This window comes from Bombus affinis, chromosome 5 (assembly GCF_024516045.1).
Source record: "Bombus affinis isolate iyBomAffi1 chromosome 5, iyBomAffi1.2, whole genome shotgun sequence".
NCBI classification, from domain to species: Eukaryota; Metazoa; Arthropoda; class Insecta; order Hymenoptera; family Apidae; genus Bombus; species Bombus affinis.
Window position 1 is genome coordinate 6,885,205 of NC_066348.1, and position 20,117 is coordinate 6,905,321.

Sequence of the window (20,117 nt, forward strand, 5' to 3'; positions counted from 1 at the left end):
CCACATGATTCGGATTACGCTACTATCGAGTACGTGTAAACATCGTAATGTTTGCTCTGTTTCTTCATTCTATTAAGCATGCTAAGCCTGTGCAACAGCTAACTTTAACGCTCAAAAAAAGCAATAACTGACACAGTCGCATAAATCGTTCTTTGTCCACGTTCTAATACTTTAATCCATGAAGATTTGGATTTTACGCTATTCTGTCTCGACGAACGAATAACCAATACGGTAACTCGAAGATGCTTAAGATACTGGCACCCATGAAGAGACCAACCGCACTTCCAACAGAAACTAAAAATAACAAACAATCAGATAACGTAACGTTGTAAGATAATATAGTACAAAATGTTTCAAACATTGACAAATTTTAGAAACATAATAATATTTGAAATATCAGGAAAGCTTATTACAAATATAAAGTCAAATTTGTTTGGTTATTGTAATATAATGGATACTAACTTCTCCATTCTAGCTTTATGTCCACACAAATATCAAAAATACAAATTTTCCTACATGGTAATCACAGTAGAGGAATTCCTTTTAAACAATTGATAATCAAGGAAAATAATAATGAGTAATTCAACATACTAATTATTTTACGGTCTGTATATATCTTTATCTCAAAGAGAAAATTTGTTACTTTATAAAATAAATTTTTCTTTTATTCTGACTATGGTTATAATCATATTGGTTGTAATGTTCCATTAATTTATGTAATTATGTTTTCCAAATTGCTTTATCAATGTCGGATGAACAACTTGTTTAATAGTTAATAAAAATAGCGCTGATAATGAAAAGATCTGTAAAAAAAATGCGCGAGAAATATTCTTCCTCTACCTCCATAATATTTTATTACAATTGACTAAATAATTGTTACTATTAATTACTATTGTTAATCGTTTACCTATAACATCTAAAAGATCGTTAACCACATATCGACGATAACGGACCGTTGGATGTGATAGCAAGGTAAAATGAAGTCGTGCATACATTTGACTCGGAGTATCATATTCAGAAGGTTCCAATCGATTTCTGCAATACGAAATACCACTTATACTTAAAGGCATTATAAATTAATTTGTAAACAAATACAGATTAACAGATATTTTGTGTCCAATATAGTGCTTAGAAGAGATAAAATAATTACTTTCAAAAGAGTGAGTGCTACATTGTACGATACAAGCGATCTTAGGATATTTTAATATTTTCAAGATATTCTACGTTAATTGTATTTCAATTAATGCCTTTCTCCAACTCCACAAGTGCGTTCAAACGTGTTCATACATAAAATAAAGGGAACTATACTATCTCGTGCAAAACCTTCGATGCGAGCATAATATTTTTATAGGATTCGTACACGAGCAACAAAGTCCCTTCGCAATCCGGAAGACATCCTTCGTCTCTGAGCGATTGCAAGTCGATATTCGTTTTATTGGCTATTATACAGATCGTCTCGGTGCCGTTGCAAGCTCTTGCCCCTTGGGGCACGAAATAATAAAAATTCACGCACCCGCAGAGCTTTATCATTCGTTCTATAATTACCTAGCGATAAATACCACTTAATTTATTAGTGCCGACATAAGACTATAAATCATGCTCCGTCGGCCAACAATGAGGAAGGATTATTGCATATTCGAAAACACATCGGTGTAGTTATGACGAAAAAGAAAGATTGACGTACTTCCAGATAGCACGAGTCGCTACTGTAAATGTTAAATAGATTGTTCGGTCGTATTTCGTCGCGAAACCGACAGCCCCTGTGCTCAGCAGCAATATTCTTCACGCCAACCTCGTTGAACGTGTCTTTCATTATGAACTCGACTCGGGTCGTTTTTCCGGCTTTTATACGTATCTCGTCCATCCCCACATTGTTAAGCATTGGTAACTTCAAATTATTCAAAAGATGTACCTGTGGGTGTATAATTTTTGTATCGAGTATTTCTTTCCTTTTTATTTTGAAACAGTATTATAGTAAAACCAATATAGTAATTTATAACAGGCTCTCTAGTTTGATTTATAAAGTAATACGTACCATTTTGTGTATTGAACTTATAATTAAAAACTACTTTTGAAGAAACATGTTTGATTAGTATTAAATTTTAAACGATGCATGCCTTTAACTAATTGTCTCGAGGATATAAGAAGGATCAAATTTTATCAATTTGTGTTTCTTTAAAGCTGCTTGATAATTCATTAATGGTGTATTGTATATCATATGAATGCGTCCTCAGATAATTGATGAAGCTATGCACATGGAACATTTTATCAAAAGATCAGACTATGTTTAGATACTTTAAATCATTGTTTACATATTTGCTTTGACTTAAAAAAAAAAACTTAATTACGCGCTGCCGTATTTCTTTAAGGATAACTGTAACTTCCTGACCAATACTTCCTTTTGGATCACCCAATACTGTTCCCTCTATTGTTTACTCTTCCAAAAACACGTGAGGAAGTGATTTGCTTGTTTAAGTATTAAAGTAATGACCGAATTATAGCTAAGATTTTTTAAATAAAATTAACATTAAATTAATTAACTCGTTAACCAACCTTTTAAGTAGGGCGAGTTAAACCGCCACTCAGATATTATTAGATATAACAATTTTTTATTTATAGATCTATTTTTAGTGCTGTTTTTATTAAAAATTAAGTATATCATGTTTATATCTACAAAGACTAAAATCGAGCCAACTAAAATTAATTTGTTTTCATTAAGTTCTAATTCTATAATTATACTAGTTTTTTTATTAAAAGATGATCCAGAAATATTGTTAAAAAAAACAAGTACGAACTGTGAATCCAGCGAAAAGATATCTCTTCATCTTTGCATCTAGTCGAATATCGACGATAAGATCGCCGTACTTCACGGTGCGATTCACGAAGAAACGTACAGCGGGTTTCAAATGGAACGTATTCATCGCGATGCAATATCCCACGCCAGTTTTCCTCAGTTCCTGAAATTCAGTGCAGCAATCGAATTTTACGTTGTTCCACGTGCATTCCGCCAAGAATTCTTCGCAAGGAACACGCATCTGCAATAAATAAAGGTTAAGAGATACATGTTTGCAGTATTTCAACTTTAGCGCTGGATAAGTGCGATATATCTAACTGCAAGAAAATTAATAATCATTTACCTCTTGATAAAGAGACAAAAGATCTTCCGTCGATGCACGGAGGAAATTCGGGTTGGAATAATTAGTGAACAATCCCGGGTTTCTTAAAAAAAGCACAGATATCATTTAGAAAATTACAAATTTTTTATATTTTAATTCGTAATATAAATAATTACTATTTCAAATATAATAATATTTTAAATTGCTTAATAGTAGTACAAATTCCCTGTAATTAAATTTTAATCATAATGTAAAATGAGAAAAAAAATTTCTTAAACTAAAATTTTAACGTACCTTTTGAAATATTTTTTAATGGCGGAAGTGGAAGTAATGCAAAAAGCAACCGTAGGAAAGGGTGTTTGCCAATCAACATATGTAGTCTCGGTAGTTAAAGCAACAGGATATTGAATGTAATTTCTCACTACATCCTTAATCATATTTGCACAACCGTACCAAGACAGTGCACAAAAAATTAGCCAAAATAATCTGTAAAGTTAGTTAGTTAAGTTAGTTAGTAAGTTAGTTAGTAAAGTAAAGTTAGTTGTAAAAATGTAAAGTTCCTTCGTCATTATTTAGTTAAAATTATTTCTATCCCACTATATTAATTGTATATTTCATATTATAAATTTTCAATCTACATGAAAAAAGAAGGGAAACTTAAAGCATTGCATCGGTACATATTAATAGTGTTAATTGTGATTTTTATAAATAATGATTTTTAAATAGACGCGTTTACCTTTCTATGTACGAAAGCTGATCGTTCACAAGATATTTAACACCGTGGATAGTACAATTTGTTAAATATTGTTTGATAATTTTCCACCACCAAACGAATTTTGCCTTCATTGTTGTGCTAAACTAACGTACTAGATTGAACTAATCGAATTAAATAGACTGCTTTCTTAATTATAAACGAATCGATTAAATATGGTACGAGTTATTTCATAAATTATACAAACATTTTGATTTAATCACTGGATGCATGCATAAGTTTATGATTATTTTATTACGCGAGCTGAGCTTGTTTCATGCATTATTTTATATCTTTAGGGATCAATTGAATAGAATATTTCACTTTTATGTTGTTTCATTTTTATTGCAGCAAGTATAGATCATTTAAACTAAATTGAATAAGTTAACAAAAAATTGATAATAATTCGATAAGAATGGACAAAAATAATTCGATAAAAAATAAATTTTGTAAAAAGAAATATCAATTTCCCTTCTCGTTATGTTCTTTCCTTTTACCAATATATATGTACATATATGGAAATATTAATGTATTTTCATAATAATAAATTATAACGAATAATAGTAGCAATAGTGAAAGTATTTGTTTCTCCATCCGTACATTAGTCAATGTTTCAGATATAATATTAGCCTGGTATAGTCCAACAAGTACATAAAATATACAAAAACTAAATTGTAACAAATATATGAATTAAAAATTTCTTAATAATAAATAATTATTAATGTATTTTTTTATATTACATTTATTTCATTTTTATTCTCTAAGTATACATTTTGCAGGCATGTAATAGGTATTTAAAAACATGTAACACCTGAACATGGTAGTGGAGTACCGGTAAATGTGTATACATGTGCGTATATTTTGAGGTTAGCTATTCGAAGATAAGCTGTATATCATAAATTTTACTAATTATTGTTCAATTTATACTAAGTAATTGAAAATACACGTTGCATTTGTTTTAAATTTAAAAAAATGACAAGATATTTTATTAAATTTTCATATCTTGGTACACTATACAGGTACAATTAATCATATCATTTATAATCATAATCATATATCTATTTTTAATAATTTATATTGAACTCACATTCATGTTTGAAATTACTTCTAAAAAATTATATTTTCTGTATTTCTATACAGATTACAGTAGATAAAGAATAAAATGTGAGATTTAAAAATGAAATTTTCTATAATACCAGTTTTTAAGATATTAGAATACAAATTATGTGTAAATACATATATATATTTTTTCTATAATATCAGTTTTTAAGATATTAGAATACAAATTATGTGTATATATATGTAAAATACGTATCCTTTATTACTTTTATTTTATTTGTATATTTAGTGGAATGCAAAAAAATATAGTTAAAAATACAAATATTCAGATATATGATATTGATACCATTCAAGGTGCTATAGAAAGTGCTTTTTCAACATTGATTCCAAAATGTGCAGTGTGGCCAAGATTAACTTGTTGTAGTAGGTAATGTTTCTACATATTGTCAATTTTATTTAATATTATATTGTAAGGTATTAATGATATACAGCTATGTGATTAATATTGGTGAAATAAATTTATAGAACAGATCATGGTGTACATGCGATACATAATTTAGCTCACATTGATGTACAAAATAAATATGGTTCTATTTACAATCCTAACGAGGCACTTAGATATGTTAATCGGTATCTTATTAAATGCGGTCACAATATAAGGTAATCGAATATTTAATAATTCCTATATTTTTTTGATCATTAAAAATTAATAATATATCGTTTTAAGGGTATTGGAAGCAATTCCAGTAAAGAATACATTTCATGTAAGAAGATGTGCAGATTCTAGAACTTATCTCTATAGAGTTCTGAGAGCTAAGAATAAAAATGATCACAAAGTTCCTATAATAGAAGTGGATCATTGTCTGCATCTTAAGTATAACTTATATCTATGGACAATGTTTAGTGTTTTATAAATTAAAAATTTGTTATCAATCTTATGAAGTATTTGTTATAGGTCAGATACTTTTGATCCTGAAAGAATAAAACGTGCAATACAACTTTTTATGGGAACAAAAGATTTCAGAACATTTTCTGCAAAAACTGTATCAAAGAAACCAATTAAGTATGTAAGGAATTTGTGCAGTTTAACTTTTGATAAAGGTTCTCCACTTATGCCATTTGATCCTCTCTCTGAAAATTTTGAATTTTGGGAATTTAAATTTTCAGCAAAATCTTTTGTATATAATCAGGTATAATTAACAAATTTTATTTTATATAAGAGAGAATGTATATAATGTACATTACAATAGATGTGTTAATAATATTAATACTTTTATTTGCAATATGTGTGCTTTTCTAATAAATTATTTTGTAGGTTAGGCGAATTGTAGGTACTTTACTTGCTTTAGGTACAGGTCGAATAACAGAAAAAGATATAGTTGTAATGCTACAAGTTCCTGGCCATCACAATTTTCTACCTATTTTACAGCCAGCCCCATCAAATGGTTTATACCTTTTGGATGTAGGATATAACCAAGAGTACTTAGATGAACATATTATAAAATATAAAATATCCGATAATGGAATAGTCATACCATTAGATGAAACCGAAGTATAATATACATCTAGGAATGTATACAAATATCACCAAATAATATTTTTTAGTCAATTCAATTATTTTTTTTTCTTTTTAAGTACTAGCAAAGTACATTGACAATGGACCTAAACAGTCTAGTAAGAAGTAAAAAATTACAATTAAAAAAATGCAAGACTATTGTAACCAACACACTTGGTCAAAAATATGTAGAGATTGATGGAATAAACACAGAATTGTCCTCTACTGCTACACCATTTGTCATAGATGATAGACCAGACTTACAGATTGCACATGTAATACAAGGACTATTCCTAAGTTCCCAAGATCCTGTTGTAAGCAAAGAAATCTTGCAAAAGCGTAAAATTCGTCATGTTTTAAGCATTGGTATTGATGCATCAGTAAAATTTGATGACATCAAATATTATTATTGTGACTTGTTAGATTTACCTGAGTCTGATTTACTCGTAGCAATTAAGAAATGCATTAAAATCATACACGAACATCGTGATGAAAATATTCTTGTACATTGTAATGCTGGTGTATCTCGCTCACCAGCAATTGTTATATCTTATATAATGGCTTATGAAAAAGTATCTTACGATGATGCGTATAATAAAGTAAAAAGTGTAAGAAGTTGTATTAAACCTAATGAAGGATTTGTACAGCAATTAAAAAAAGCACAACTTTCAAATATATTATAGTAGATAACTACAAATGTATTGTATTAAAATTTATAAAATTTAAAGTTATTACTGTAGAGAATAAAAGGAAAAAAATAACACTATTTTAACAATAGATTAATTATGTATATATATTGTTACAGTAGAATTCATGTATCATGACATAATGTGTACAGAGAATATTATTTCATAATTACAATTACTTTGTATTTATAATTCATTAGAAAAGGTACATTCATGCACAGCATCTATCAAATTTTTAGCCAAAACTAAGCATATTAAAATTGCTAATTCTGGCATTTTTGTATAAACCATGCATTGGAGATGACATAAGTCGTCGTACCAAGTTTTATAAAAATTACTGTAAATCTAAAAAATATAGATGAATTTCTGTATACACGATAGTATCTATTATTTTATTTGTGATAGTAGTATATTATTGTACCTGTAGTACAATAGCTATCATATTGATTATATATATATAATAATAATAATAATAATAATAATAATAATAATAATAATAATGTAATTATTATCAATATTTATATAGTGTATACATATATATATGTGTGTGTGTGTGTGTATATATATATATGTATATTTATATATAATTATGTATAATCTAATATTCACATTCCTCCAACAATTGAAATGAGCTGTCTTGAAGAAAATAGACAAGGCACTTGAACCGAATATCTTTTTCTTAGCTAGTTGGCCTCATAAATAGTAGAATGCAAAAATTTGCACATCATACAGCAAACAGTAAAATAGAAAGAATAAATAAAATTAGCTATTCAAAGAATGCGACGTATCGCTTGCATTATAAATATTCATGATTCTTTTCTTTTAATAACGCCAATGATCTCGTGTCTCGTCTTCGATGACTGCACAAGAGCAGTACAAAAATAGCAAGGCCTTCTAAAGATTATGTTCCCCAATGCACATTAAATCCAGCATTTAATAATATACATGATCATATTTATCTTTTGTTGGCAGATTCATTCGCCATATAGCGCAGTGAAATTTGACGAGTATAAAGCGATCTTATTAATTATACTAGCTATAAAAAAAAAAGCAGGAAATTATATCTAGGAACGTTTTCCTTAGAAAGACCTTAAAGTTTCACATTTCGCAAAAAATTTGTGTAGACTCTAATATCATTATAATGTGGTTCAAAAACAGTTCCACTTAAGTCCAACATAACAAAAAATGCAATTTATATGTACAAAAAATATAAATAAATTAACAAAACATGCTTGGTTAAACGCAAACGCATTTAACCACGCAATCCATACGGATAGAGACAATCTGAGATATATATAATATACATAAAAAATTAGTTCCTACGAAGCCACAGTCTTAAGTACAACATATCTGTACCTGAAAGGCATATCAGCAGCAATAAAAGTTATGAAGAAATCGGATGTTTCTTTAACAAATGAAATTACGCGCAATTTGCGTCTGACTGTATGTGTGAATATTTCTAACATGGCAATCAACCTAAAATCATGCGTTACAGTTACAGATACATAGGTAATTAGTATATGAACTGTAAATATAAACACCATCGTCAAACGTTATGTAGTAAACCAGTATCAGAGTCCAATAGAGTGGCCAGGTCGTATGCAGCAACATCAGTAATGGAACAGGGAACCACCTAGCACTAATGTATGTACCCTTCTGTATGGTTTGTCAGAGGAAAGTTACCATATAATGTTATCTTATATGTTTCATTGATTTTTACATTATTTAAGTATTAACGTTTCACACCCCAAGGACCATCAGGATTAGTTACAGGTACGTGAGAATATCCGGCAAATTGCGGAAATTCTTCAACGCTAGAGGTGTTCGGAGCACTTTGTTGTTGCTGTTCCCAAGGTCCTCCTTTCACTACAAACCCGGAATTTCCAGAATTTCTTTCGTCGCGTTGAGGTGAACGTAAATTTTCGCGGTACTCATTTTCTATAACATCTTGGATCTGAAATTTAATAAATACTATATAAAGAGAATCTTTTTTTATCATTATAAAAATTTGTATATATGTTTAGTAGTGAACTTACATATTCTTCTTCTAAATTCAATAAACGATCTTTTGCATCAGCTACATTTTCTTCCATACCCACAATTGTTACAATATTGGGATCAGAATCAGTTTTCCTTGGAAATTTAATATCAACTTTAAATTCATCCATTATTTTACGAATATTTCTTCCTTTCGAACCGATTAAACGCGAATGCACAGCAGCATTTATATGCACTTCTTCTTTCGTCAAGTCATTCTAAATTATACGAAAAAAGTAGTTTTCATTAATAATCATTATATACAAAAAGTGATATTTTAATAAAAAATATTGATTTAAAAAGAAAATGATATTTTAGACAAATAATATACTTACTAATTCGTTAACAATTTTCATGATATCGTCCCTTGCGGTGCAAGCATTTTTTTCATAACCAATGATTGTAATGATATGTTCTTCTGGATCACCTTTACGTGGAAAATTAATTTGAACATCATGATCACTACGTATTTTATTAATCACGGTCCCTTTTCGTCCTATTATCTTTGGATGATATTCTGGATCAACTTCAATCTAAAATAAAATGCGTTGTTTTATTTTAAAATGTTTATTTATAAATATAAATAAACGTACCTTTAATTCGAACGATTTTAAAGCTCTATCTTGACGTTCAGCTTCCAAAGCTTTACACTTATCGAGTATAGCTTGTTTTGCATTTTCAACACACGGTGGTGTTCCAGAAATCTAAATAGAATATAATATTAGTCTAACATTAAGCAGTACATTAATGTTACGCTTTGATATTAAACATTATATCGCATATACCTTAATATAATCAAGTTTTTCCTCCGCTGGAGATAACATGATATGAACATCATATGTATTCATTAGTTCCCGCACATCACGACCCTTTTGACCTATTATAGAGCGATGAAGATCAAACGGCACCTCCACCTAAAAATAATATTATAATTTATGCAACTTTTCGTCATTTGTCAAATTATTTGATATGTAAATTCATCAATAAAAGTACTAACTTCTATCGTAATCGGTACTAGATCAAGCAACGCTTGTTTAGCAGCAGCTACATTCTCTGGTTGCCCAGTAATGCGAATAACATCACACGCTGGAACAGTTTCGGGAACTTCACCATTCTCACCGTTCATTTGTTCTGCTACACGCTGTTCATCTAAAATATGAATATTCCAATCAAAAACTTGTAACTCTAAACTGGTAACATTCCTGTAACCCTTCTAAAGGAAATTATTTATACCAACCATATGTATCCCGATCAGGGAATTTAATTTGTACATCATACTCGGATGTAATCATCTGCACTTTACGTCCCTTTGCTCCCATAATTGTACGATGATGTTTTTGAGGTATTATGCATTCTTCTGTTACCATTGATTCCTAGGAAACAACACACATAATTTATGTATAAAATAATTACAAAATTAAAAGAAACAAGAAGACACAAAACTTACCAATTCTTGTACAATTTCACGCATTCGTTGCTTCGCTGCTTCTATACATTCATGTGATCCTTTTAAAATTACTCGATCACTATCGACGCCAGCTCTCGGAAATGAAATTTGTACTCCTCCATATTCATCTGCAATACGATGTAATACACCTCCTCTCCGAGCAACAAAATGTCTATGATGCTTCGGATCAATGCGAATTTCACCTTCAGTAATATTATCCTATAAAACAGATGAAACATAAACAATAATTTGATCCAGATAATGGAGAATAATTTTAAGTTAAAGCGAATTTTAACATAATTAAAGATATTACGATTTCGCTAATTGTAGCTTGTAGTACAGCTTTAGCTTTTTCAACAGCCTCTTTCTTTCCCATAATTGTAATTACTTCCTTATCCTGATCTGCTTCCGTTGGGAATATTATACGTGCCCCTGTGGATTCTCTTATCTAGAATAAATAAAGCCTGATAAATTATAATTAATATATAATTATGTAATATAAGATATGCAATAAGTTAGCTCACAAACCTTTTTAATATTGGCACCATTCTTTCCAATAAGGAATTTATGATGTTGTACTTTGGCACGTACTTCAACTGAATAACTAGACAATTGTTTTTCATTTGTAAGCTCAAGCAATTGTTGTTTTGCCTTTTCAACATCTTCTTTAGGCCCCCTAATAGTTACCTATAAAAACACAACTAGATTAATGTTGATAGTATTAGACAGTATTAGATTTAGTGTTGATAGTTTAAATTAAACTCTTTACCTTATCACTTCGACTCTCTGCTGTAGGAAATTTAATTGCCACACCACCACAATCTTCCATAATAGAGTGAACTAATTTTCCACCAGTACCAATAAGAGAATTGTAAAACTTTGGTGGGATTACTATCTCATCCATAATAATATTGGCCTAATGTAAAACATTTACTCAATGCAATCACACAATTAACAACTTAATATTTTTATAATATAACGATATAAACATTACCAATTCATTTTGTATTTTTTGAATCATTTCTTTAGCTTTTTCTACATTCTCTTTCTTGCCAGTGATGGTTATAACATCGCTTTTCTCACCTTCGGCAGGTAAATCGATTTTAGTATGTGTTTCTTCTCTGATCTAAATTATAAATACGGACAATTATTTTATTTATAATTTATGTTTTAAGGTAATAATTACGCATGAATAAGTAAGATAAGATATTTGAATACCAACTTTACGAATGTTGACTCCACCTTTTCCAATGACAAACTTATGGAACTGCTTGAAAATAGGTACCTCTAAGACATGATTACTTTCATTGAGTTCTTTTACTAATTTCATTAAATATTTATGGCACTTATCTACATCCTCTTTAGGCCCTCTAATTTTTACTATATCTCCTTTTTCACCTGTAAATAAACAATTTGTTTAATTATTTCTTTTAGGTCTTTCTACATTTTCTTTTTTATAAGTATAATGTAGTATCATGGATGAGGGGCCTGGGGGGTGTCGTGCGAATTATAAACAAGCGGTTGCTGAGCATGTGCGTGGTGGGGCTAAGACAAGAGATATGAGGCCAAGACAAAAGACAAGGGGTTGCTGAGGTACGATAAACGAATCAACAGAAGTATGAGTTGAGAAGCCAGAAAGTGCGGATTGCGTTGTCGAGATAGTGTTGTTAGCGTTGTTGAGAGAGAGAGTTGAATCTGTGTTGACGAGAGTTGTTAATTAATTATCTAATTGTCTTAATTATAATACGTTGTTACGATTAGTTCATGTTAAATAACCATTGTTTCCTGTTTAATTAACATCTAATCTATTTATTATTAATAAACTAATTATTATAGTTTACGATACTATAATAATATTACTACCCCTAAAATTATAGCTTTTATATAAAATATACAGATCTTGAAGATAGGATTCCTTTTACTATAACTTTTTAATAACTTTTAAGTTAGTGGTCTCATATTGAAAGCAACGAAAATATGCTACAATAGAAAATGATAAATATGACCTACACTCTAAATATGCATACTGAGCTCTTATTGGCTGAATGCCAACAAAAGCCGAGGTCTTTCAAATGTTTGTACCTGGCATAAATCCGAGTTCTAGTTATTGCATACATATATCACGCTACATACCTGGACCAGGAATAGTGATCTGTACTTGATTGAACTTATCTCTAATTTCTTTAATATTATCTCCCTTATTTCCAATAATACTACGGTAATAACGATGATCTATTATTACATCTTTCTCTTTTTCATTCTCCAACTTTTTCACCATTTCTACTAACTCCTGTAACAAATCGGAAATATTACAACACAAAAAATTTAATTTATGTGTTATTCATAGAGCATAAAAGAAGTATTACAAACCGTTTGAGCTTTGAGCACACCAGCAAGATTTCCTTCAATACGAATTACGTTACTACCATCATTCTCAGAAATATTAATTACAACACCTGTTCCTTCCTTTACTCGGTTTACTATAAAAAATGTATTTAAAAAATAGAAAAACATAACTAAAATTTTAATACAAAATATGTCACATAACATAAATTTCAAAGAACTTACCATTACATCCATTCTTTCCAATAATATGTTTATAAAATCTAGGATCAACATTTAATTCTGTAAAAGTGAGCTTAGATATAAGATCACTAGCCATCACTTGAAGTTCATTTTGTGCTTTTTCTACTTCTTCAGGAGGACCTTCGATTTTGATTTTATCTTCTTTTCCAGTGAACTCTACATTCACTTTTGGCATTTCTTGCGTAATACGTTTAATATTAACTCCTTTCCTTCCTATTATATATTTATGAATCCAAACGGGTGCTTTCACCACAGCTGTACGAACACTATTCGCTTTTTCATATACTTTATTTAATGCTATAATATTTGGTTAAGAAATGAATTAAAATAAAACAATATTATAATTATTTAAAAGATCATAAGTTCCAAATTACCTTGACCAAGCTTTTCCTGAGGTCCACGAAGAGTAATAGTTCCTGTAGGAGAATCTGATGCAGGCATTTCTACGCTCACACCAGTTACTTGCAATATCTCTGCTATTGTACTACCACGTGGACCAATGACGTATTTGTGCTGAGATTTTGGAACTTCAACTGATACTATTGCACATCTCTTTTCCTAAATCAGAAATGCGGGTTTAATTCTGAAATATATATAGACCAATTTCTGCTTAATAATAATTTTTATCTAATCATTCATACCATATCTCTATAAATGTCTTCAATTTTTTGTTTTGCTGCTAAAACACCTTCTTTTTCACCTGCAATGGTGATTTCATCTTCTTGAACAGAAGCAGGGGGAATATTAATTCGAGCACCAGTGTCTGCCATCATTGCAATGAGATTCTCATTATGTGCACCATGTATGAATGGATGATATATTTTTGGCACACATATTCTTTCAAATGCTTTTCTTGACTAATGAAAAAAACGATTGTTATATAAAATAATATAACCATATTATTTTTTCACTACAATTTAAATATAAAGTAATTAAAATATAGTACTCTTACCTGTTCATCTGAAATCACTCTAATTTCATGCTCAGCCTTTTCTATTCCTTCTTTAGTTCCTGTAATAGTTATTGTATCTGACTGATCTTGCACGGATGGAACATTTATCTTTGTTGCAGTTGTTTTTTCTAGATCTTTTAGACGCTGCCCCTGTTTTCCAAGAATCCAACGATGATGATCCTTAGGAATGCTAATCTGTTTGCTTGCCTGCAGCATTCAAGTAAAAATTTCAAGTTTTTACAAATTGCTATTCTAATTTTAATATTAAATTTATTTATAATATGTAACCTGCGTCTGAAATGTTGTTAAAATTCGACGCTTGGCTTCCAACACTTGATTTTGTTTACCAGTTATTAGGAATGTTAGAGACTGATCTTTTGATGTAGCTATTTCAATGATTGTATTTGTCTCTTTCATTATTGTTTTACATGTACGTATGGATTCACGTTCTCCAAATTTGTCACTATGATCAAATTTGCGTTCCTCCCCAGGTACACGAAACATCTAAACAACAAAATAGTAGCAATGAAATATACAACTATAAAGGAAGTATACATGTGTTAAAACTAAATAATTTGTACCTGTGTAATAGTTATACGTCCAAGTTGTAAATTATTATTTATAGAGAAAATATTTAATTTTCCTGAACTTGAACTGGCTGACTCAGGAAGAACTGGGAATGTCTCATCATAGGTAGGTGGCTCATAGGCCGTTCCCTCTTCCATTACTGACTGCTGCTGCATGTTGGGGTTGTCCTGTTTCGTGCCAAGTCCTTACAGTAGCACTGTAATCAATAATTATTAATATATTTCTTAGATTACACATAAAATAAAAGCAATTTATTGAATAATACTTTAATTTTTAAATCTGAAATACATAAATTAAATTGCATTCAATTCAAAACAAAAAACAGAAAATTACTTAATCTAATTCATTATCAAATTTATTTACAATATTTATTAACACTTACATTTATATTACATGAAATCACATACAATGGATTGGGAATCATAGTTGTGTAAATTAAGATTTTAAGAAATTGGATTCAGTAGTATATTTCAATTCTTAAAAATATAATAGTAATATAGCATAATTACTAAATGCAGAGTTTTTCATGACTTACACCATTATGATCCTCAGCTCTCCATATATGTATAATTTCATCACTTAAACTGATCATTTGATAACATTAAACAAATATATAAAGTGTAAATATAAATGAAAAAGAAAATGACGGAAGGAGTATGAAAAAAATATAACATATATATTATTACAGGAATTTGAACGTTGAAAAATTTCTTTATAAAATTCCCGTTTAATATCGTCTTCTAACATAGATTCTTACTTAATGATTTCGAGGCTGACAAATGTAGTAAGAATTGGCAGACAGCGATAGACATTCGTGACGATTAATATATTAAACGGGAAATGGGAAAACGGATTTAAGTTAAATGCCAGCATGTCAATGACCACGGAGTAGTTGAGCTAGTGACCACCATATGGAATGAAGTATTCACTTGACACGTCACAAGATCGCTAACCTTTTCGAAATGAATGCATGCACGTTACATAGATCAAAAATAATGTTTGCGTATTTCTACATCGAAATAAGAAATAAGTAATCTAAGGCTGTTGTTATATTCAGATAGAGGAAGACAGGAAGAGAAAAGAGATGAAAATACATAGACAGAAAATGAGAGAGAGAGAGAGACAGAGACAGAGAATTTCATATGGGCAGTCACGACCTATCACGAAATACATAATACTTACTCTACCGTAATAAAGAAATCCGGCCAAGTAATAAACGTGTATTACGAAGCCAGTTTATTAGTTATTGCCTGAAACATTTGGAAATTCACGGATATTAGACACCGAGATGACCACTTAATCTAATTTAATTATCATTGGGCAAGTAATTGTCCACTACTCTCACGAAACGTACGTCTTTCCTTACCGGTAACGCAAAGTGAAATGCGATAAATAGGTACTAGCTGGCTTGCAGAAAGTTACTATAATGCAGAGATGTCAAGCAGCATTCTCATTGCAAACCTTAGAATACAAATAACGCTAGTAAAGTTGTATTCCACAAAAAAATGTTTACACTTTTACACCTCTTTTTACGTAAAAACTACCTATCGATACTTAAAATAAATGAAAAAATTTACTTATTAGGAATTCTGAAGAATAAATACATTCGTGTTTTCATACACAATGCCAAATGTTTAATTTTTATAATGATGAAGTAAAAACTTTTTGTTTAATTATTGTATATGCAGTGGAATTAAAAATAAAAGAATGAGTAAGAATATATTGATAGGAAATGTAATCATTAACAATGATTGCATTTTAATACATATATACATATATTTTTTATACCAGCATTTTATATTTAAATTTTGTGAAAAAAATATGAATATTCATAATTTTTATATTATTCTATAGCTATTATATTATACGTATATTCCTATACATATTACATTTAAGTAAAAAGGAAAAAAAATGTGCCACATGGAGTCAATATATAAATTATTTCTCTCATATTTAACAAACTTACAAAATAAACGATATATTAAAATATTTCATTAATTTTTTTCTTTATTATTCACAGACTATAATGTTGTAAAAAATTAGTGTACTGTTTACTATAAAGTAGATTCGCAATGCGATCAATAAAGAAATATACGGTAAAGAAAATGAATAAGTAATTCGTTTAATTTTACTAGCAATGTACACTGTTATCGTTGATTAAGTTTTATATTTCGAACGTATCATTATGTAACATGATAGAATAAAGGTTAAACATAGGTCATTCTGCAAATATTATATATACTTAAATATTTTTCCCAATAACGAACTTCAAGTGAGAAAAAGAAGGAAGAATATGCCTGAAAACATCAATCGCACGGGTCCATTCATAGGAGCAATTGACGAAGGGACGAGTAGCGCTAGATTCTTAGTAAGTAAACTTCATTTGTGTTTAAATTCAAACAATAAAAACAACTGACAGCCAACTGAAATTTCTGAATGGTATTTGAACTCATACAGACTGTGTTCATGCGGTTGTTTTTCCACAATATTTACTTTCGTATTTAACAATATTCCACATTAGATTTTTATTTTAATTTCTGTTAGGTTTTTTTATGAATTTGTAAGTTAAAATTTATAAGTTGCTTTGATCGTTGTTTCATTAAATTTTTATTTATAATTATATAAAAGTTGTTGTAGCTTTATTTTATGATAAGTAGTAGAGTATATGTAGAAAAATGATGTATAATACAGAAAGCATAGTGCAATGTATTTTTTTTTAGGTGTTTGATGTCTTACGCAGGAAAGTAATAGCATCACACCAAATTGAAATTAAACAAAAATATCCACAAGAAGGATGGGTGGAACAAGATCCAAAAGAAATCTTAAAAGCTGTTATAGAATGTATCAAAAAGACTATAGAAAAATTAAAAGATATCGGCATGAGCGTGTCAGATATTAAAGCAATTGGGATTACCAATCAACGAGAAACTACTTTAATGTGGGATAAAAATACAGGAGAACCATTACACAATGCAATAGGTAAAGTATGTGGTTTATTATTAAGATATTTTTGTATTCATAGCATATATATTTAAACATATATTATACACATGTAAGAGTATTAAAATAAAATTAATATTATTTTTTATAGTATGGCTAGATATTAGAACTACCACAACTTTAGAAGGTATATTAGACAGTGTACCTAATAAAACAAGAAACAAAAATTATTTGAAACCTATTTGTGGCCTTCCAATGTCACCGTACTTTAGTGCTCTCAAAATACGTTGGCTTATTGATAATGTACCATCTGTTAAACATGCAGTTGATGAAGAAAGATGTGCTTTTGGAACAATTGATACATGGCTTATGTGGGTATGTTCATTTATTTATTTTTATTCATATATTATTACATAATATCACAATAATTGATTCACTCATAATTTATTTATCAACGAAATAAATTATATTTATATCATGTAGAATCTCACCAAAGGTCAGTTACATATAACTGATGTTTCAAATGCATCTCGCACAATGTTAATGAATATTGAATCATTAAAATGGGATCCCCTGTTATGTCAATTTTTTGGAATTCCACAACACATTCTGCCTGAAATACGATCTAGTGCTGAAGTATATGGAATAGTTTCTAATCCAGAAGTTCTTGCTGGTGTACCTATAGCAGGGGTAAATATTTAAAATAATATATCCAGATATTAATTTTGTTTCAAATTTGATTGATTAAATTAACATACTTTACCTTTACATGTAAGTGTGTAGGTGATCAACAAGGAGCACTTCTTGGTCAATTATGCTTAAGGCCTGGGCAAGCAAAGGCTACTTATGGAACTGGTTGTTTCTTACTTTACAATACTGGAAATGTTGTATGTATTTATTTCTGTCAATCCATATATTGTGTAGTATACGTTTTACTGAAAACTAATTCATTTTATCATTTTAGAAAGTAGATTCAACTCAGGGTCTTATAACAACTATTGCATATAAGATGGGTAAAGAACCAGCAATTTATGCATTGGAAGGCTCAGTAGCTATAGGTGGGGCAGCTTTAACATGGTTACGTGATAACATACAACTATTTGCTAATATTACACAGTCTCAAGACATGGCAGAAAGTGTGAGAAATTCTGGAGACGTATATTTTGTACCTGCATTTTCTGGTTTATACGCACCATATTGGCAACAAGATGCGCGAGGGTAAGTAGACCGTAATAATAATATTTCAGGAGATCGCTACTCCTATTTTTTGATATTGCAAATTACAAAATACGTACATTTTCTAGAGTGATTTGCGGCATCACTGAAGATACACAACAATATCATATCGTCCGAGCAGCATTAGAAGCTGTCTGTTTTCAGACGAGAGATATTTTAGAAGCGATGATTAAAGATTCCGGAACGAAACTAACAACTTTACAAGTTGATGGTGGAATGACAGTAAATAATTTGCTTATGCAACTACAAGCTGATCTAACAGGAATAAATGTTGGTATGTAACATTTTTCATTGATATCACCTTTACCTGCAATGAATATATATATTTCACTTATATTTTAATAATAACATTTTAATAATGTATATAGTGAGACCCAATATGGTAGAAACAACAGCATTAGGAGCAGCTATATTAGCTGGTATTGGAGTAGGTATTATTGATATCAGCGATGTAGACGCGTCGCAAGTTACAACATTTTCACCAGAAATTGGAGACGATGGTAATAATTCTTTTGAATAAAAGAATAGAATGCAAAAGAGAATAAGTTAATAATAATTTCATATATTTACATTTCAGAAAGAGATTTAAGGTATTCTAAGTGGAAAATGGCTGTCGAAAGATCTATGAAATGGGATTGTTCTACCACTTTAATAAACAATTAAGATAAAATAGTATCACTGTAAATAATAAAAAGGATAATACAAAATTTAATGATATTTAAATCAAAGAGTACATAAAAAGTAAATACTATCTTGTTCGAATCAGGATACATGTATATAGATTTGATTAAATATTGCGGAATGTTTAAATCTAATATGCTACATCGTTTAAATATGGACACAACAACCTGGAAGATAATAGAAATAGAGGGTCCAATATTAAAGCTATATATATCTTGTTCCAGATCCGAAATATATATATATATATATTGCATATGTAAAATAGCCAAAATTATACATAAGTTATGTATTCATCGATGAAGTATTATGTATATTTTGTTAATGAATATATTGGTTGAATGTATTATTATTATTTGTTATTGAAAAAACTTTTCTTTTGTGAATAATTGTTATGTGTTTATATATTTTTAACCATATCTGTAACTCTTACAAATAAAGTGTATACTTATACAACTTATATATCTGCATAATTTAACCACTACA

The 20,117-nt window shown here is 29.5% G+C and overlaps 5 protein-coding genes across 7 annotated transcripts; 3 read left to right on the forward strand and 2 right to left on the reverse strand.

The window, feature by feature from the left end:
- Positions 1 to 146: 146 nt before the first annotated feature.
- Positions 147 to 4,474, reverse strand: LOC126916500 (pickpocket protein 11). Its single transcript, XM_050722346.1, has 8 exons — positions 3,853 to 4,474; positions 3,411 to 3,602; positions 3,138 to 3,219; positions 2,796 to 3,035; positions 1,685 to 1,912; positions 1,361 to 1,545; positions 908 to 1,035; positions 147 to 294 (listed from the first exon to the last, which is right to left on the reverse strand). The coding sequence occupies exons 1-8, from the start codon at positions 3,960 to 3,962 to the stop codon at positions 194 to 196; spliced, it is 1,266 nt and encodes a 421-aa protein (XP_050578303.1). The 5' UTR covers positions 3,963 to 4,474; the 3' UTR covers positions 147 to 193.
- A 224-nt stretch (positions 4,475 to 4,698) lies between these two features.
- Positions 4,699 to 6,706, forward strand: LOC126916502 (tRNA pseudouridine synthase-like 1). Its single transcript, XM_050722348.1, has 6 exons — positions 4,699 to 4,886; positions 5,216 to 5,353; positions 5,452 to 5,586; positions 5,654 to 5,800; positions 5,882 to 6,116; positions 6,242 to 6,706. Exons 1-6 carry the CDS (start codon positions 4,840 to 4,842, stop codon positions 6,482 to 6,484), a joined length of 945 nt encoding a protein of 314 aa, XP_050578305.1. The 5' UTR covers positions 4,699 to 4,839; the 3' UTR covers positions 6,485 to 6,706.
- On the forward strand, positions 6,583 to 7,540 carry LOC126916506 (dual specificity protein phosphatase 19). Its single transcript, XM_050722351.1, has one exon. The coding sequence runs from the start codon at positions 6,583 to 6,585 to the stop codon at positions 7,162 to 7,164; it is 582 nt and encodes a 193-aa protein (XP_050578308.1). The 3' UTR covers positions 7,165 to 7,540.
- LOC126916492 (vigilin) lies at positions 7,248 to 16,225 on the reverse strand. Of its 3 annotated transcripts, none has more exons than XM_050722335.1 (23): positions 16,132 to 16,225; positions 15,960 to 16,027; positions 14,771 to 14,973; positions 14,478 to 14,693; positions 14,190 to 14,396; positions 13,879 to 14,094; positions 13,612 to 13,795; positions 13,220 to 13,534; positions 13,022 to 13,131; positions 12,785 to 12,941; positions 11,874 to 12,049; positions 11,646 to 11,777; positions 11,421 to 11,567; positions 11,180 to 11,338; positions 10,965 to 11,099; positions 10,652 to 10,870; positions 10,442 to 10,577; positions 10,202 to 10,353; positions 9,990 to 10,118; positions 9,798 to 9,908; positions 9,540 to 9,737; positions 9,204 to 9,422; positions 7,248 to 9,121 (listed from the first exon to the last, which is right to left on the reverse strand). In XM_050722335.1, the coding sequence occupies exons 3-23, from the start codon at positions 14,930 to 14,932 to the stop codon at positions 8,900 to 8,902; spliced, it is 3,702 nt and encodes a 1,233-aa protein (XP_050578292.1). In that variant the 5' UTR covers positions 14,933 to 14,973; positions 15,960 to 16,027; positions 16,132 to 16,225; the 3' UTR covers positions 7,248 to 8,899. The 3 variants fall into 3 exon arrangements, with proteins under 3 accessions (XP_050578292.1, XP_050578293.1, XP_050578294.1); XM_050722336.1 differs by having other exon boundaries at positions 16,144 to 16,164; XM_050722337.1 differs by lacking the exons at positions 15,960 to 16,027; positions 16,132 to 16,225 and adding an exon at positions 15,535 to 15,698.
- A 531-nt stretch (positions 16,226 to 16,756) lies between these two features.
- LOC126916497 (glycerol kinase) lies at positions 16,757 to 20,091 on the forward strand. Its single transcript, XM_050722343.1, has 9 exons — positions 16,757 to 17,145; positions 17,498 to 17,756; positions 17,869 to 18,092; positions 18,201 to 18,407; positions 18,494 to 18,604; positions 18,682 to 18,935; positions 19,022 to 19,227; positions 19,322 to 19,453; positions 19,531 to 20,091. The coding sequence occupies exons 1-9, from the start codon at positions 17,071 to 17,073 to the stop codon at positions 19,614 to 19,616; spliced, it is 1,554 nt and encodes a 517-aa protein (XP_050578300.1). The 5' UTR covers positions 16,757 to 17,070; the 3' UTR covers positions 19,617 to 20,091.
- The last annotated feature ends 26 nt before the right edge of the window (positions 20,092 to 20,117 follow it).